Source organism: Pan paniscus, chromosome 16 (assembly GCF_029289425.2).
Source record: "Pan paniscus chromosome 16, NHGRI_mPanPan1-v2.0_pri, whole genome shotgun sequence".
Taxonomy (NCBI): Eukaryota; Metazoa; Chordata; class Mammalia; order Primates; family Hominidae; genus Pan; species Pan paniscus.
The window spans coordinates 62564832-62578855 of record NC_073265.2 but is presented as its reverse complement, the minus strand read 5'-3'; the positions used below and the strand labels follow the sequence as shown (position 1 = coordinate 62578855).

The 14024-nt window shown below is 53.0% G+C and overlaps 1 protein-coding gene and 1 long non-coding RNA gene across 2 annotated transcripts in view; one reads left to right on the top strand and one right to left on the bottom strand.

The window, feature by feature from the left end:
• HCN4 (hyperpolarization activated cyclic nucleotide gated potassium channel 4) overlaps positions 1–14024 on the top strand; it is a 49467-nt gene that overhangs the window by 20073 nt on the left and 15370 nt on the right. Inside the window, exon 2 of the mRNA XM_034939102.3 lies at positions 5416–5839. Within this exon, the coding sequence (XP_034794993.2) occupies positions 5416–5839 (424 nt within the window). The remainder of the gene's footprint in view (positions 1–5415; positions 5840–14024) is intronic.
• Positions 4042–13990, bottom strand: LOC134729091 (uncharacterized). The gene is made up of 6 exons (XR_010109955.1): positions 13918–13990; positions 13606–13771; positions 8185–8237; positions 6729–6911; positions 5642–5954; positions 4042–4170 (listed from the first exon to the last, which is right to left on the bottom strand). It is a non-coding gene; the product is annotated as an uncharacterized LOC134729091 (long non-coding RNA).

Sequence of the window (14024 nt, the reverse complement as noted above, 5' to 3'; positions counted from 1 at the left end):
GGAAAGAAAACCCAGAGGGCATATGAGTTGGAGAGAAGGAGAATGGAGGCTGGAGACCAGGAAGGAGGTGGTGGGGCAAGGGTCCAGGTGAGAGACAGATGCAGAAGCCATCATGGAAGCAGCTAGACTAGACATGGTGACTGCTGGGGGTGTTGCTGTAGGGGTGGGTGGGAGGTAAGAGGCAGCAGTAAGGGATGGCTGGGAGGTTTTGAGCCTAGATTATTGAAATGCAAACTGTGCCATTCAGCTTTGAGGAGGATGATGCTGAGTTCAGCTCTGGAGTCGTTGGCTGTAGGAGACAGCAGGCCCTCCAGGTGGATGCATTTTGCAGGCAGGTAAGAATGCAGGTCTGGTGCTGGGAGTGGCACTGAGTGGGAGCTGTCTGCAAAGTTGGAGAGGGTAACAGATGGGGCACTGAGTGTGCTGCTCACCTGGGAGAAAGCGTGGAGACCCACGGGCTACAGTCAGTACTGCAGGGACATGGGTGTCTGAAACAAGGTCCCTGTCCTCCATGAACCCATGGTGTTTTAGGAGCTAAAACCAAGACTCAGGCTGTGCAGAGGCTTCAGTGGTCAGAGTTGAAGAGCTAGCTTGAAAGGTGGAAAATATTTTAATGACAAAACAATGACATTCTTCTTCCAGCTGACAGGATTCCCAGTGGATATCATTTGTGCCAAAATGTATGCAAGAAAGTATGCATGTGTAAAAATGGATGCATGTAGGAGGGCAAAAGGCAAGAGCGTGTTTACAAAAAATGTATTCATGGTATTGCATGTGGGTGTGCATGTGTGTGTGCGTGTGTGCACGCATGTTCGTGTCTGTGCATGTGCACATGTGCATGCATGTATATATGTGCATATGTCCTCAAAGGCAAGCATGGGTGTGTGTGGACAAGAAGAGGTTGAAGGAGGTCATCCCTAGCTGGGACCTCCACTTTTCCTACTTCCATTCTGTCACCGTTCCCATCCTCTTTGGCCTCCAGGGAAGGAGAGGGCCCTTAGTCTTGTCCTTGAGTCCCTGAGTTCAGGATCAGCCACCTCCTGTCATGTCTTCCTCAGCTCCCTTGAGGCTATGAACTTCCTCTCACACCAAAACATGAAATTTCCAGATATCGGTGTAATGGGCTGCTTGGCTTTTTGCCATCCCCCATTCTTTCTGCATATGGGACCTGCCCCTCCAGTGTCAGCCTATAAGTTGCCTCTTCCTGCTGAGAGGCCACCTGCCTGCCTGGGTGGACCCATTGGCCCAGGTAGGAAGTAAGGATTGAGATAAGACAGGTCTGGAAGCCTGGGGCTGCTGGGGCTCCCAGAGCCCAGTTGGTGTCTTGCTGGCCAGGACTCCTGTTAACCTAAAGGGCACTGGGCTGGAGGAGGATCCTCTGGATTTGGAGAGACTAGGGCCCCTAATTCAGGCACGTGCCAACTCCAGGATATCTGAGCCTGACTGCCCCTTGCTTTCCTGTCAGGGCATTACACCCACCACCATGGATTCACACCCTGGATTGTGAGATTTATTCACGAGTGATTCTCGGGGTGGCCAGGTGATAAGGGAGCATTGGGCATCCAGCTTGAGGCTTTGGAAATGTTACTCTTCCTTCCTTTGTGAGCCTTCATTTTCCCTTCTATAGGACATGTGTGACCGTGACCGAGTGATTGCTGATGGCCAGGGTGCCTTCAGCACTTGAGAGGTGTGCTACTTCTTCTACCTCAGACAGCCCTAGCATCAGGAGCATGGGCCCCCCAAATCCTCTTTGCAGTCTTCTCTTCTCTTTTTTCTCTGGGGCAGGGGCCACACCTGCTGTGGTAGGCTGCCTTTCCACCGTGATGTAAAGGTGTCAGAAAGGCATATCTGCCTCCCACATCCCTCTAGGGTACCCACAACCCCAAGAACTCAAACTCTGGAGTCCCAGAGACTTCTTCTAATCTTGTGTCTGTCCCTCACTAGCTGTGTAGTCTAGGGCAGACACTTCTCTGTCAGCCTCAAGATCATCATCTGTAAAATAACAGCAGCCACAGTGCTGGTGTGAGGGATAAATGAAGTAATGCATGGAAAACCCAAGTAAGTGCTCTATACATGTGAAGTGTTTTGGGGTCTTTATGAATAAAGACTTTTCAGTCACCAAGGAGCCCCCAGTAAAAATGCTCAGAGATATTAAGGCATCACTTGAGATGCTTCGACCAGCAGGATTGGAAATGTAGAGGGGCCAGCAAGCTGAGGATGCCAGTGTAGAAGCTGTTGCCACCTTCCCCTGGCTAAACCCACTGGAACGCGGCTGGCAGGTGTGCTGGGCGCTGTCCGTGGTGCTGAACGTCATATCTAGCTCTGGCAGGGCCTGGCTTTCGGAGACCTGTGCAAGCATCTGGCAAGGAGTAAGGAAAGGTAGTCCAGAAGCCAACGGCAGTTCCCAAAACCCAACTCCTCTCACCTCCTCCAGAAGCAGTTTCCCGGCCTCACCCTTCTAGGCCACCGGGATCCCATTTTTATGGATACCTGGGCTTTTTACGGATACCTGGGCTCATAGGGATGGTTTCTTACACCACTGCCAATTGCCTTCTATCCAAGCCTTGTGCTCTGACCAGACCATGAGTCTCTGGAGGTGAGGGCATCTGTGTACTGAGGCAAATAGGTCTGTCATCTGATGGCTGGAGGGACTCTGTAGCGCTTGCCTCCTGCTACTGGCTTTCCTGGGTCTATTACAGGCTCCTCTGTGATCCCACTCCCAGCAGATGTTTTGCTCTGGCTCTTCTCTGGGAGATTTGATCCTCCCTCTTACCTCTTTCCTGCAAATTTATTGATTTTGATGATTTATTTACTCACTTCATAACGTAGCTGGGCATAGGTCAGAGCATTTGACAGAAATCAATTGATTTCCTCCTTATGACAGTGCTGCTAGTCAGGTACTGTGGTTATCCTCATTGAGCAGATAAGAAAACTGAGGTGTGGCATGGTAAAGTGACTTGCTAGTAAACCATGGAGCAGGAATCGAACCCTGACTTCAGGCCCATCCCTCCTCCCACCATATTATACTGTCTCTCCAGCAGCTCTGTGATGTTCCAGGGTAGTGGTTTGTGGGAAAGAATGATCCAGGATCCCGACCCCAGCCCAGATCGAGTGCTGGAAATATCCCTGAGCATCTGGAAGCTCAAGATTGAAACCATTAGTCAGAGTGCGAGGAAATGGGTGTTTTTGCCTTACGCAATTTGGTTTTATGAAGACCATGAAATGCAAACATTCTCCTGTTAATTACTCTCTCAAATTTGGACTGTAATTGAGGGAACTAGAGCTGGGGAGAGTGTAGAAACCCGTTGGAGTGGCAGGCCCGCCCGAGTCAGCATTCCCAGCCGCCTTGCACCCACTCTGTTAATTTTAGAAACTCCTCCAGCCTGGGTGTATTATTAGCTTTATGTACAGAGGGCCACATAGCCCTCAGTGGCCTTTCTATGCACAGTTAAAAAAAATTGTTTTCTTTTGTTTTTCCCAAGAGATTAAATGAAGAGGGATGACAGCAGAGTGTATAGAGGGGTGTTTGTGCACTGTGTGTGTGAATGGGGATACCTGCTTGTGGCATCTAATGAGTGTACACAGCTGTCTTTGAGTGAGGTCTATGTGGCTGGGTAGAGCATGCATGGCTCTAGGGCACCCCATAGATGCTGAAACCATCCTCCTGGGGCCCATGACTCATTAGCAGGTGTGCTGCATTCTTTGTAGTAAAGTGTGAAGCTGAGGATGGGTCCTCAGGCCTTAGTTGGGTTCTCTCAGCTGGCATATGGGTACTGGGGCCACAGGAAGGAGTGGTGGGTCATGGGGTAGAGAGGAGCTGAAGTTGGCCTCTTGGCATCCGGCCTTATCCCCCATAAGGCCCTGTCTTGAGGCCCTGAAGAGCTTGGCTTTCAAAGGAGCTGCAGAAAGCTGACTCTCTGGAAACTGCCCTTTGCCACACAGTGTGATGCAGGACAGCCATCTCACCCACCTTCAGCAAAACAGGCCCTACCCTCTCCTTGACTCACAGCCCCATTTTGAGTCTGGCAAACAAACAAACAATTTGCTATGAAGTAATTTCTTTGCAACCTGGAACTCTGCAGGCAGGGGCACTTTGGTTTACAGTGAGACCCTCTGAAGACTCGAGGAAAGCTTATCTCTTTCTTTCCCACTTCCTTCCTCCTGGCTTCCCTGTAGTAAAGAATCAAAGATGGTGAAAAGGTTATTTCTCCTGGGAGAAGACATGCTTATTTCTGCCTGACTTAATACCTTTATCTGTTATTGTGTAAATGTCTAAATTAATAGCAGAGGGAAACAGCTCTGCAGTGCAAGTTTTTGGTCTTGGGGCCAGCCCTGGGATGGCTGGTGCTTGGGCAGCGTCCCTGGGAATAACTGGCCATGCCTTCTGATTGGGGTCTTGGCCACCTGTGTTGTTTCCACACTCCAGAAGGCCCCCTGCTTGGTGAGTTGGGAGAAACCCAGCACAGACCTGTGAGTTGGTGTTGTGCCTCCTCCTCATGCTGCTCAACTTCTCCAAGGCTTTGCCCTGAGGCTCCCTCTACAAATGACTTGAAGGTGCCTGAGGCCTTAGGAGAAATGATTCTGGAAGCCCTGGGCTGTCTCTTTCTATCACATTGAGTGGTATCTCACTGGTGCCTGAAATCCCCCCATTAATTCTTCTTGTTTTGAAGCTATCTCTCCCCCTCCACACCCCCATGTTAGGATGCAAACCTCTGAGGGAAGGAGATGGTCAGACATTTTCTGATTATAGGGGATGGACTAAAGGTGGATGCCAGAGAACCAGTTTGGGAGAGGGCCAGATCAGAATGATAGGACTCATTACACAGTGAGGAAACTGAGGCCCAGAATAGGGAGGCCCTTCCGGATGTCACATAGCATGTTGATGACAAAGCTGGGGCCGGAGCCTGGGCCTCCTGCCTTCCAGGCACCTGAGTCATGTCTGTACCTCCCCTGCTCTTTGGTCATGGTCTGTGGAATGTCTCCCTGACAGCCCGTCTCAAGCCACAGCTGACCCTCAGGGAGGATGGGGCAGCCTAGCCTGAGCCTGGGGTGGTGTGGGGTGAGCTGCTCCTTTTGCTAAAACAGCCTCTTGCTTCTCTCTGAGTGTCACTGATTTGCTTTTCAGCCTGACTCTTACTGCGGGCTGGGGATGGGAGGAGGAAGCTTGTTGTTGGGGCTCAGGGAAACTCACAGAAGGGCAGCACGGAGGGTATCCTTAGTGAATGAAGAGCCTCTTATTGTGTCATTCCCTGTGCCAATCTCCACATCTTGCCCTGGTACCCATGTGCCTGTCTTCCTGTCTCAGAACCTCCCAAGACTTCTCTGTCCCAGATGCTGTCCCTCAGATCTTCCTCCCTTAGTCTGTAACTTGTCCTGTCTCTCTTCCTGGCAACTGACCCCTGTGTCTCTGGGCAGATTTTACTGGGACCTGACCATGCTGCTGCTGATGGTGGGAAACCTGATCATCATTCCTGTGGGCATCACCTTCTTCAAGGATGAGAACACCACACCCTGGATTGTCTTCAATGTGGTGTCAGACACATTCTTCCTCATCGACTTGGTCCTCAACTTCCGCACAGGGATTGTGGTGGAGGACAACACAGAGATCATCCTGGACCCGCAGCGGATTAAAATGAAGTACCTGAAAAGCTGGTTCATGGTAGATTTCATTTCCTCCATCCCCGTGGACTACATCTTCCTCATTGTGGAGACACGCATCGACTCGGAGGTCTACAAGACTGCCCGGGCCCTGCGCATTGTCCGCTTCACGAAGATCCTCAGCCTCTTACGCCTGTTACGCCTCTCCCGCCTCATTCGATATATTCACCAGTGGGAAGAGGTAAGTGGTCAGTGCAAAGCTCTTGGGGGAAAGGCCACTCCCCACAGAGGGAGTGAGGAACTGGCAGGGAACCTCAGATAATTGAACATAGGCTGTCAGATTGTGGCAGGCACACCTGCTCCAAGAGGACAAATACTAGTAAGTTCTTGACCTCTTATCATGTGCTGGATACTTTACATGCAGTATCTCAATGAAGTGTGTAACAGCTATAGAGGGAACCATATAGGTACATGTATATACTCATTTTTCACCTGAAGAAACAGACAGAAATATTAAGTGACTTATACAAGGTTGCATGATTAGTAATTTGTGAACCTGGAATGTGAACTTAAGCTGATCACCTCTAGAGCCCACATTATTAACCACTGCATTATGTTGTAGGGTTTGTAAACCCATAAACTTGTTGGGGACAGGCAGGGAATAGGGATGGGTGAAAAGGGCCAGTTGGGGGACAGTAGACAGTGTGGTGGATGAGAAGAACTAGAGAACATCTCCGTTATATTGGGTGGCCTCTATGCAGCTCCAGCTAATTTTTGTCAAGTGGGAATGGGCCCAGGGTTGCTAGATCTATAGCATTATGAGAAATGGAAATCTGGATTTTTATACAAATTTTCTTGGCAACTCTCTTAGTTTGGGTTCTTCCTGAGCAGAACCTGAGACAAAGATTTGCATGAAAGGGATGTTTTGGGGATGCATTCCCAGGAAAATCTGGTAAGGGGACTGGGGAGAGGGACAGGGAAAGGCAGGAAGCCAAGCAATGGTTGGACATTGGAGGGTGTCCTGTGGATGGCTGTTTGCCTCAGCCCTGTGGGATCTGAGGATAGTGTGCGCCACACCTTGGAGTTGTCCCAGTCAGGGCAAGGGAGTTGGAATGTTTATATCCCCTTACCTGTCAGTCATTGGTTCAAGGCACTGCCAGCCCTCAGCACTCACAGCCAAAGCAGTTTCCAGCAGCCCGGGCAAGCCTCTGACAAAAGGTGCGGCCGCTGGCTGTAGAGAGTGAAATCACGCGGGCAAGCTGGAGTCTTGTGCTCAGAAACTGTAAAGGGATCATAGGGGCTGTGAACACTGGCTACAGGAGGAAAATAAAACATTGAAAAAGAACTGGGCGGGCCAACTGCATTGTGAACAAACCTCACTCATCCATGGGCTGAAGCAGTCATCTGCAGCAGAGGAGCTAAGGGCTTTGCTGGGGGGAAGAGCAGCTGACCTTGCCAAGTGCTTCGGTCTGTGTCTGCCACCCACCCAAGTTACACAACTTGGCAGCAGCGGCAGGCAGGCCAGCCTGGAGGGCCTACTCTCTCTGTGAGACAGCCCACCTTGGAGTCCTGCCACCTGTGGGCGGGACAAGCTTCCATGGAGGGCCATTTCCCGCTCCATCCCTGTGCCGCGTGGCTGACTTCCCAGCCTCCGGGACCCCCTGCTTGCCTGGCAGAAGTTCCCATGTTCAGGACATGAAGCCCCCCATGCTCACCCCCAGCAGCAGCCTGGGCCTCGACTGGCAGCACCTATGGCTGATGGTAGAGGCACGGGCAGATTCAGGTCAGAGGCGTCATGAACGCACGTGCCATAGGAGAAGTGTGTGCACCAGTTTGGCAGCGTCCCTCCATGGCAGAAATTCTCTTTGGCTTGGAAAATTCACATTACTTATGCTGACAGAGAGGGGCCGTGACTCTCCCAAGGTCATGCAGTTAGACCTCTGGTAGAACTGGGACAGAATCCAGCTAGCTCTCTTGGCCCCCAGCACAGTGTGGGCTGTCCCACCCCGGTGTAGTGGAATGGCACATTTAAGACCCAAGTTAAAATCCCGGCTCCACACTGCCTAGCATGTAGCTTTGGGTCCACTTTGCCTCTCTGTGCCTCAGTCTCTTTATCTGCAAAATAGGTATAAGTTGTACCTGATGTTTATAAAGCCTTAGCATGAAGCTTGGTGCAGAAGAACTGTTTAATATGTGTCCCTCCTGGCCGGGCACGGTGGCTCACGCCTGTAATCCTAGCACTTTGGGAGGCCGAGATGGGTGGATTGCTTGAGGCCAGGAGTTCAAAACCAGCCTGGCCAACGTGGTGAAACCCCATCTCTACTAAAAATACAAAAAATTAGCCAGGCGTGGTGGTGGGCGCCTGTAATCCCAGCTACTCGGGAGGCTGAAATAAGAGAATTGCTTGAACCCAGGAGGCAGAGGTTGCAGAGTGAGCCAAGATCGCACCACTGTACTCCAGCCTGGGCAACAAGAGTGAAACTCCGTCTCAAAAAAATAAATAAATAGATGTTATTTATATTTATAATATATATATATTTATACACACACACACACACACACACACCTACACACACCTACACCTACCTCCCTCCCCACCAAGTTGTCTTAGTAACATTTCCTCGGTTCCCCATACTTAGCTGGCAAGAGAAACAGGGCAAGATTTATGATCCTCATGTGTCAAGTGAGGAAACTGAAGATCAGAAAGGCCAGCCGCCCCAGTGGTAGGGCTTTTGGCCTAGGCCTCCTGTCTCCCTGTTCCATGCACTTCCCGCCTTCTCAGATGGAAAGGGAATGACTTTGATTCTATGATTGTTTCCTTTCATGGCTGGGGCGCCTCCATGGGGGACTGGACTTCATTCAGTCCAGCAAGTGCTTGCCGGGCACCCACCTGTGCTGGCCTGGGTGGGCGCTGGGATCAAAGGACTAGGACGACTGTTGGCAGAGAGTGGGAGGGCAGTGGCAGGGGAGGAGATCTGTGCAACAGGTTGAGTTGGAGGTGCCTGTGGGACAGAGATGTGCAGAGATGTGGCAGGTGGTCTGAGCTGAGGGCTGAGAGGGGACAGTGACTCTGGAGGGTGCGGCTGGGTCCACTCTGAGGGGCTGTGAAGGAAAAATGGAGGCATGTTTCCCCTCATGCTCTGACACACTTGTCTCCTGGTTTCCGTCGCAGGGGGAAATGTAGGACCAGGTTGGCTCCCTCAGACCCTGAGAAACCCCCAACCTTCTGCATGTCTTGGACCCACAGCTAGACTGCCATGAAAAGCAGAGACACGCCAGCTCTTTCCCTCCTCCAGCATCCATTCGTGTCTCCAGGCCTCAGCCTCCCAGGGGCTGACCTTACTCCTCCAGGGCCTGGGGGCTGTGGTCTTTTGTAGGAGTTGGCAGAGATGCCAGTGGCTGGACAGGGTGAGTCGTGGGTCGGAGCTAAGCTTGTCTTTCACGTCCCCACATTATGCATCCTGGGAGCTCAGGCCCAGGGCTCCTGTCCCCACTGCCACCCTGGCCAGGCCACCCTCTTGGGCACCCAGAACTGGTCAGGCGCTGGTCCTGGCCTTTCTCTGGGGGAGGCAGAGGCCCCAGGAGGCCTTGAGTCAGGCCTCTGAACTAGACGTGCCGCCCCATCTCGTGGGGAGGAAGGAGATCCCAGGAGGCCAGATGGATGACTCTCACCCTTCCACACACAAACCTTTATCTCTCCTACCAGCTGGGAAGAAAATTGCTTTGAGCTAGTTTCTGCCGGGCACACTGGCCAGCCTAGGGCTCTCACTGGACCCCTGAGATTGGACTGGGGTTTCCCAGCTGGCCCCAGGAACCCTGTCTCCAGGACCATAGCAGACCACTCCAGCCCAGGGGCTTCTCCCACCTCTGCTTGGCCCAGAGGCAGCAGCAGAAAGACCCTTTGGAGCCCTAGGTCCACATGAGAGCTGAGGAGAGTATTTGGTACAGAAAACCCTGCCCTAATCTCCTCTTTCAAGTCCCTCTATGAGTCTCTTTCCTCCTTTGGGCCTCAGTTTCCCCACTTGTCAGGCACATAATGATGTTCTCTGAAGCTGTGGCTCCCTGGGGCCCAGTCCCTAGCTCCCATCTGCCTTGGCAAGGTTTATGTTAGCTGATTCTGAAGACCTTGTTGTAGCTCACGGGAACGTGAAGGAGGATGCCCTCGGTTGGGGCTAGGGGGCTTGCCTCCCACAGACTGGGGAAAGCTTGCCCCAGGCTGCCTGGCGCTGCAAGAAGCTAGACTCCTGACCCCAGGCTTCTACTGCCTCCCCCAGCCGGGCCCAGACCAGGCCCCCAGGAGATCTCCTAAGTGTTGGTGGCAGTCAGGCAGTCTTGTGAGTCAGCGTAGGTGGGCCGCCATCTTGGAGGATGCAAGCCTCTTGCCTCCATCCTGGGCGATCTGGGTCAGCAGACTCCCTCCCGAGCCTCTCCAGCCATGCCTCCTCCCTCCCTCCGAGGTGTGAGCTTGTTCCAGGCGTGGAGGCTATTGTTAGAAACCATGGTTACCCTTCTTTGGACGTTACCCTGCAAGGCTCAGCACTCCAGTGACCCATCCCAGAAGTCTCTCCTCTCCCTTGGCAGCCTGAAGTGGCCAAAGAGGGGCTGGAGGCAGAAGGCCAGCTGGGGCTGCTGTGTGGCCTCTGATGAGTCCCCTCATCCTGTAGACCTTGATTGCCTCATCTCAGAATCAGGTGCTTGGCATCTGTGAGAAGTGGAGATGACACGAGGAGAGGTCCTGGGGCGTGGGTACTGGCCCTGTCTCCTGCACCCAGGAAGGGACCCGGCATGACCCTCAGTGCAGCTGCCTTCAAACTGCACCCAGCATGCATATGCAGCAGCCTGTTCTGCCAGGCCTGGGGTTGCTGTCTTCAACGCAGACACTTGTTCTTGAGACACAGGTGGAAGTTGTTCTTCCATGAGGAGAAAATGAATCCACAGGAGAGGATTCAATCAGGCCCCAGGAAGAGGCCTTGGTGGAAACAGCAGCAGCCAGACCTCCAATTTCTGGCCTCTCCTTGGGACTGAGAAATCAACTCTTTGTTGGGAGGGCTGGGAAAGAGAGGGAAGGAAAAGAACCAACATGTCCTGAGTGCCTACCATGTGCCAGTGGTGGATATGATCTCACCTGACCCCCATGATAGCCCTGAGATCTGGCAATTACCCATTCCACAGATGAGGAAACTGAGGCACGGGGTGGAAAAGGCAGTGGCTCTGTCCTTGCACTGCAGTTGAGAAACTGCAGAAGGAGTGAGAGCAGGGCTTCCCCAAGTTCCATGTGTGGCAGAGTGAGCTGCCTGGACCGCCTGATGGGCAAGGCTTGTAGTGGCCTGGAAATGAAGGTGCTCAACCCCTGCAGTCAGAACCAACATCGTAAGAGGGAGTTCTAATGAAATATAAAGAGCAAGGCAAATATTTGCCTGGTGCAACTGACTCTCCGGTGGCCTGTGGCCCCAGCCAACAGTGGGGACACACCAGTGTTTAGCAGCCTCTCCCAGCAACGTCCAGCCTTGTTCTCAGCAACCACTTCCCAGGTGCTGGAGAGTGGTGCAGGTGAGGTGAGTGTCCTCAAATCTAGGGCACCCCCTAACCTGAATGGTTGTGCCCCCACCAGCTCTTCCCAGGCAGCTCAGACTGTGCGTTGTTGGCGCTCCAGCTTTGTGGTGTCTAAAAACCACCTGAAACACACCTCTCCAGCCCTGCCACCTGCACCCACCACCCCAGTGCCCACAGTCCTCCTCACCGCAGTTCCAGGCTTCACCACCACCATGCTCTCAGTAGGACACGGAAGTCTGTGTCCCCTGCAGGAGAAGGCACCTTGGTTCTTCCCACAGGGACAAGGGCAGGTTCCCTGTGGGCTGCATCTGCCCAGAGCGGGTACCTTTTTGTTCTTCCACTGTCTACACTAGCAGGAGCCCTGCTGACCACCATTCTCGTCACTGTCACCATTGCCTTCACCTTCATCGCAAAGCCCTTCTCAGTTCCTGAAACCTTACCACATGCTCTGTGCCGTGTTCATTGCTGAGATCACAATAAGGGCACAATTAGACAAGGACCTGATCTTAGAAGAAAAGGAGTAATGAAAAGATAAAGGTGATACAGAAGGAAAGGAGGTCATTGCAGGAAAACATGCCACCTTCGATGCTCTGTCTTTAAGGCCCAGCGTGATCTGTCCAAAGGAGCAGTTACTGTGGCCTGTGACAGTCTGGGACTCTTTCTAGCCATGCCCGGAGGCTTCCTTGAGCTCCCATATGGTACCCACTCATTCATTTAGATGTACGCACATTTATTCAGGCAATCAGCGATATTTTTGATGCCTGCTTGTGCTAAGCATGGAGGAACACAGAAGTGAGAAGTAGGGAGGAGCCCTGCCTCGTGCAGCAGCACGCAAGTCAGTGAATGTCATTTCAGATAGTGAGAACTCCAGGAAGGAAATTCATCAGGGCGAAGAGTCACAGTGAGAATGGGAAGGGAGGGCCCTTGGCTGTGTCACACACAGGGATCCAGTGTCCTTCCTTTCCATGGAAGTGGCTTTTGAGCCAAGACAGGATGACAAGAAGGAGCTGGAGGCAGCACGCAGGCAGATGGAAGAGCAAGCCCAGTACTGAGGGCCTGGGGCAAGCGCGAACTGGCCTGGGGCATTCAAGGACATGAAGGAAGGCCGCTGTGGCCAGAGATGGCCTTGGGCAGAGTCAGGGAGGCCGGTAGTTGGGAGCCGGGATGCCGAGGGCCACAGTTGGCATTTGGAGTGTATTCATGGGTGCAGTGGGAAGTCATTGGAAGGTTTATGGTAAGAGAGTGACATGGTCTGATTTATGTCTCCAAGAGGTCTTTCTAGCTGCTTGGTTGAGAGTGGCTTGGAGGGGTGGGGAGCCTCATCAAGAGGTTGGGGCTGTCATCTTGCGGGTGTTTAGATTGGGGACATATTGGGATTGGAGGGAAGTAAATGGCTTTGAGATGTCCACTTAGGCAGTAGAGCCAAAACCACCTGGATTGATGGAATGTGGGGAGGGATGAGAGACTCACTCACGGCTGGCTGGTGGGTTTTTGTTGCTCAGCCTCACGAACAGCGACACCAATTGTGAGATGGAAACAGGTTTTGGATGTGTCCACGTAGAGATAGACCGAGACAGCTGGACATACGAGCCAATTTGTGTTACTCTGAGTCCACCTGTGTGCCTTAGGCATGACAGAAGCAAGGAACTGGGGGTATCCCAGGGCTTGAAAGAGGAGCACAGGGAAGGTTGCCTCCATCAGAGGAGGAGCATTGCCGGTCTCCACAGCCCCTTGTGATGGCGGCAACACAGCTGCATCCTGGGGAGCCCTTTAGCCAGGGAGACCCCACTCAGGGTGCTTCCAGAGATGCCCTAGACTTTGATACACTCCTCAACTAAAGAAACCTTCAGCAGAATTCCTGCTGCCTTGACAAGCCAGGGGTGGGAGGAGAACGGCATGCTTGTGGCTGTGGGCTCTGCTACCAGCCGTGCTGTCCAGCCCCACAGCAGCATCTGGGCTGGGGGTGCTCACAGCCTGGACCAGCCTCTCTACTCACCTCCCCATTGTGCCCTGCTTGCCTTCCTCTGTTGCTGGGTTTCTATATACATGTTCCCAAGTCCCTTTCCTGGGTGCGGCTTCCTTCCCCAGCCAGACTATGAGCTCTGGGCAAGCAAGGGCAAGACTTTCCTCCCTGACCCCCATAGGGAGGGGGGCTTTCTTGGGCACTGACACAGGCTGACTTCCAGGGGACATGGCATAGACATTTGGGTCTTTCTGAGGGTACTGCCCCGAGACCCAGGAAAGAAGGGCCCCACTGGCCCCCATTCCGGAGGGCTCCTCTCCCCACAGTGAGGAGTCTGGGGGCTCTTTGCAACTCTTTCTTGACCACACTTGGGTACCCAGCATTCCTGGCACAGACACCTCTAAGCTTGCTGTCAAGGCCTGTGCAGGGCCGTTCCCAGGATGTCCTGAGGGGACCATTCTGCCTCTGTGCCCACCCCTTGACCCACTTACAAGTGGCTGTTCGCAGGAGTGGCATGGATGTGGCTTGGCTGTGGGCCAGGGTCCTCTGCTGGGGGGCACAGTCAGGGAAGAGAAGGGAGGTGGGCTGTGCTCTGGTGTGGTTTTCTAAGAGTTCTCATTTCAAGTCTGGCCCTCCAGGGCGTTACGACGATGCCTTCTGTCAAGGTAGGAGAATAGAATATATTTTCTTTAACAGTTTGTTGGCTTGAGTTACGACTTTAAATATCCAAATCTGTGGCCTGTGGAACCTGATTTGCCCCTTGTCCTGGACTCTCCAACCCTGGGGCAGGCCTGCCTCATTACCCCAGCTCAGCACTCGGCCATGTGCCTCGGGGAGGCTGCCGTCCTGCCCCCACGGGCCCCCGTCTGTGCCTCCAGTACCCTTGGCCTCCTGCGCAGCTTTCCTGTCT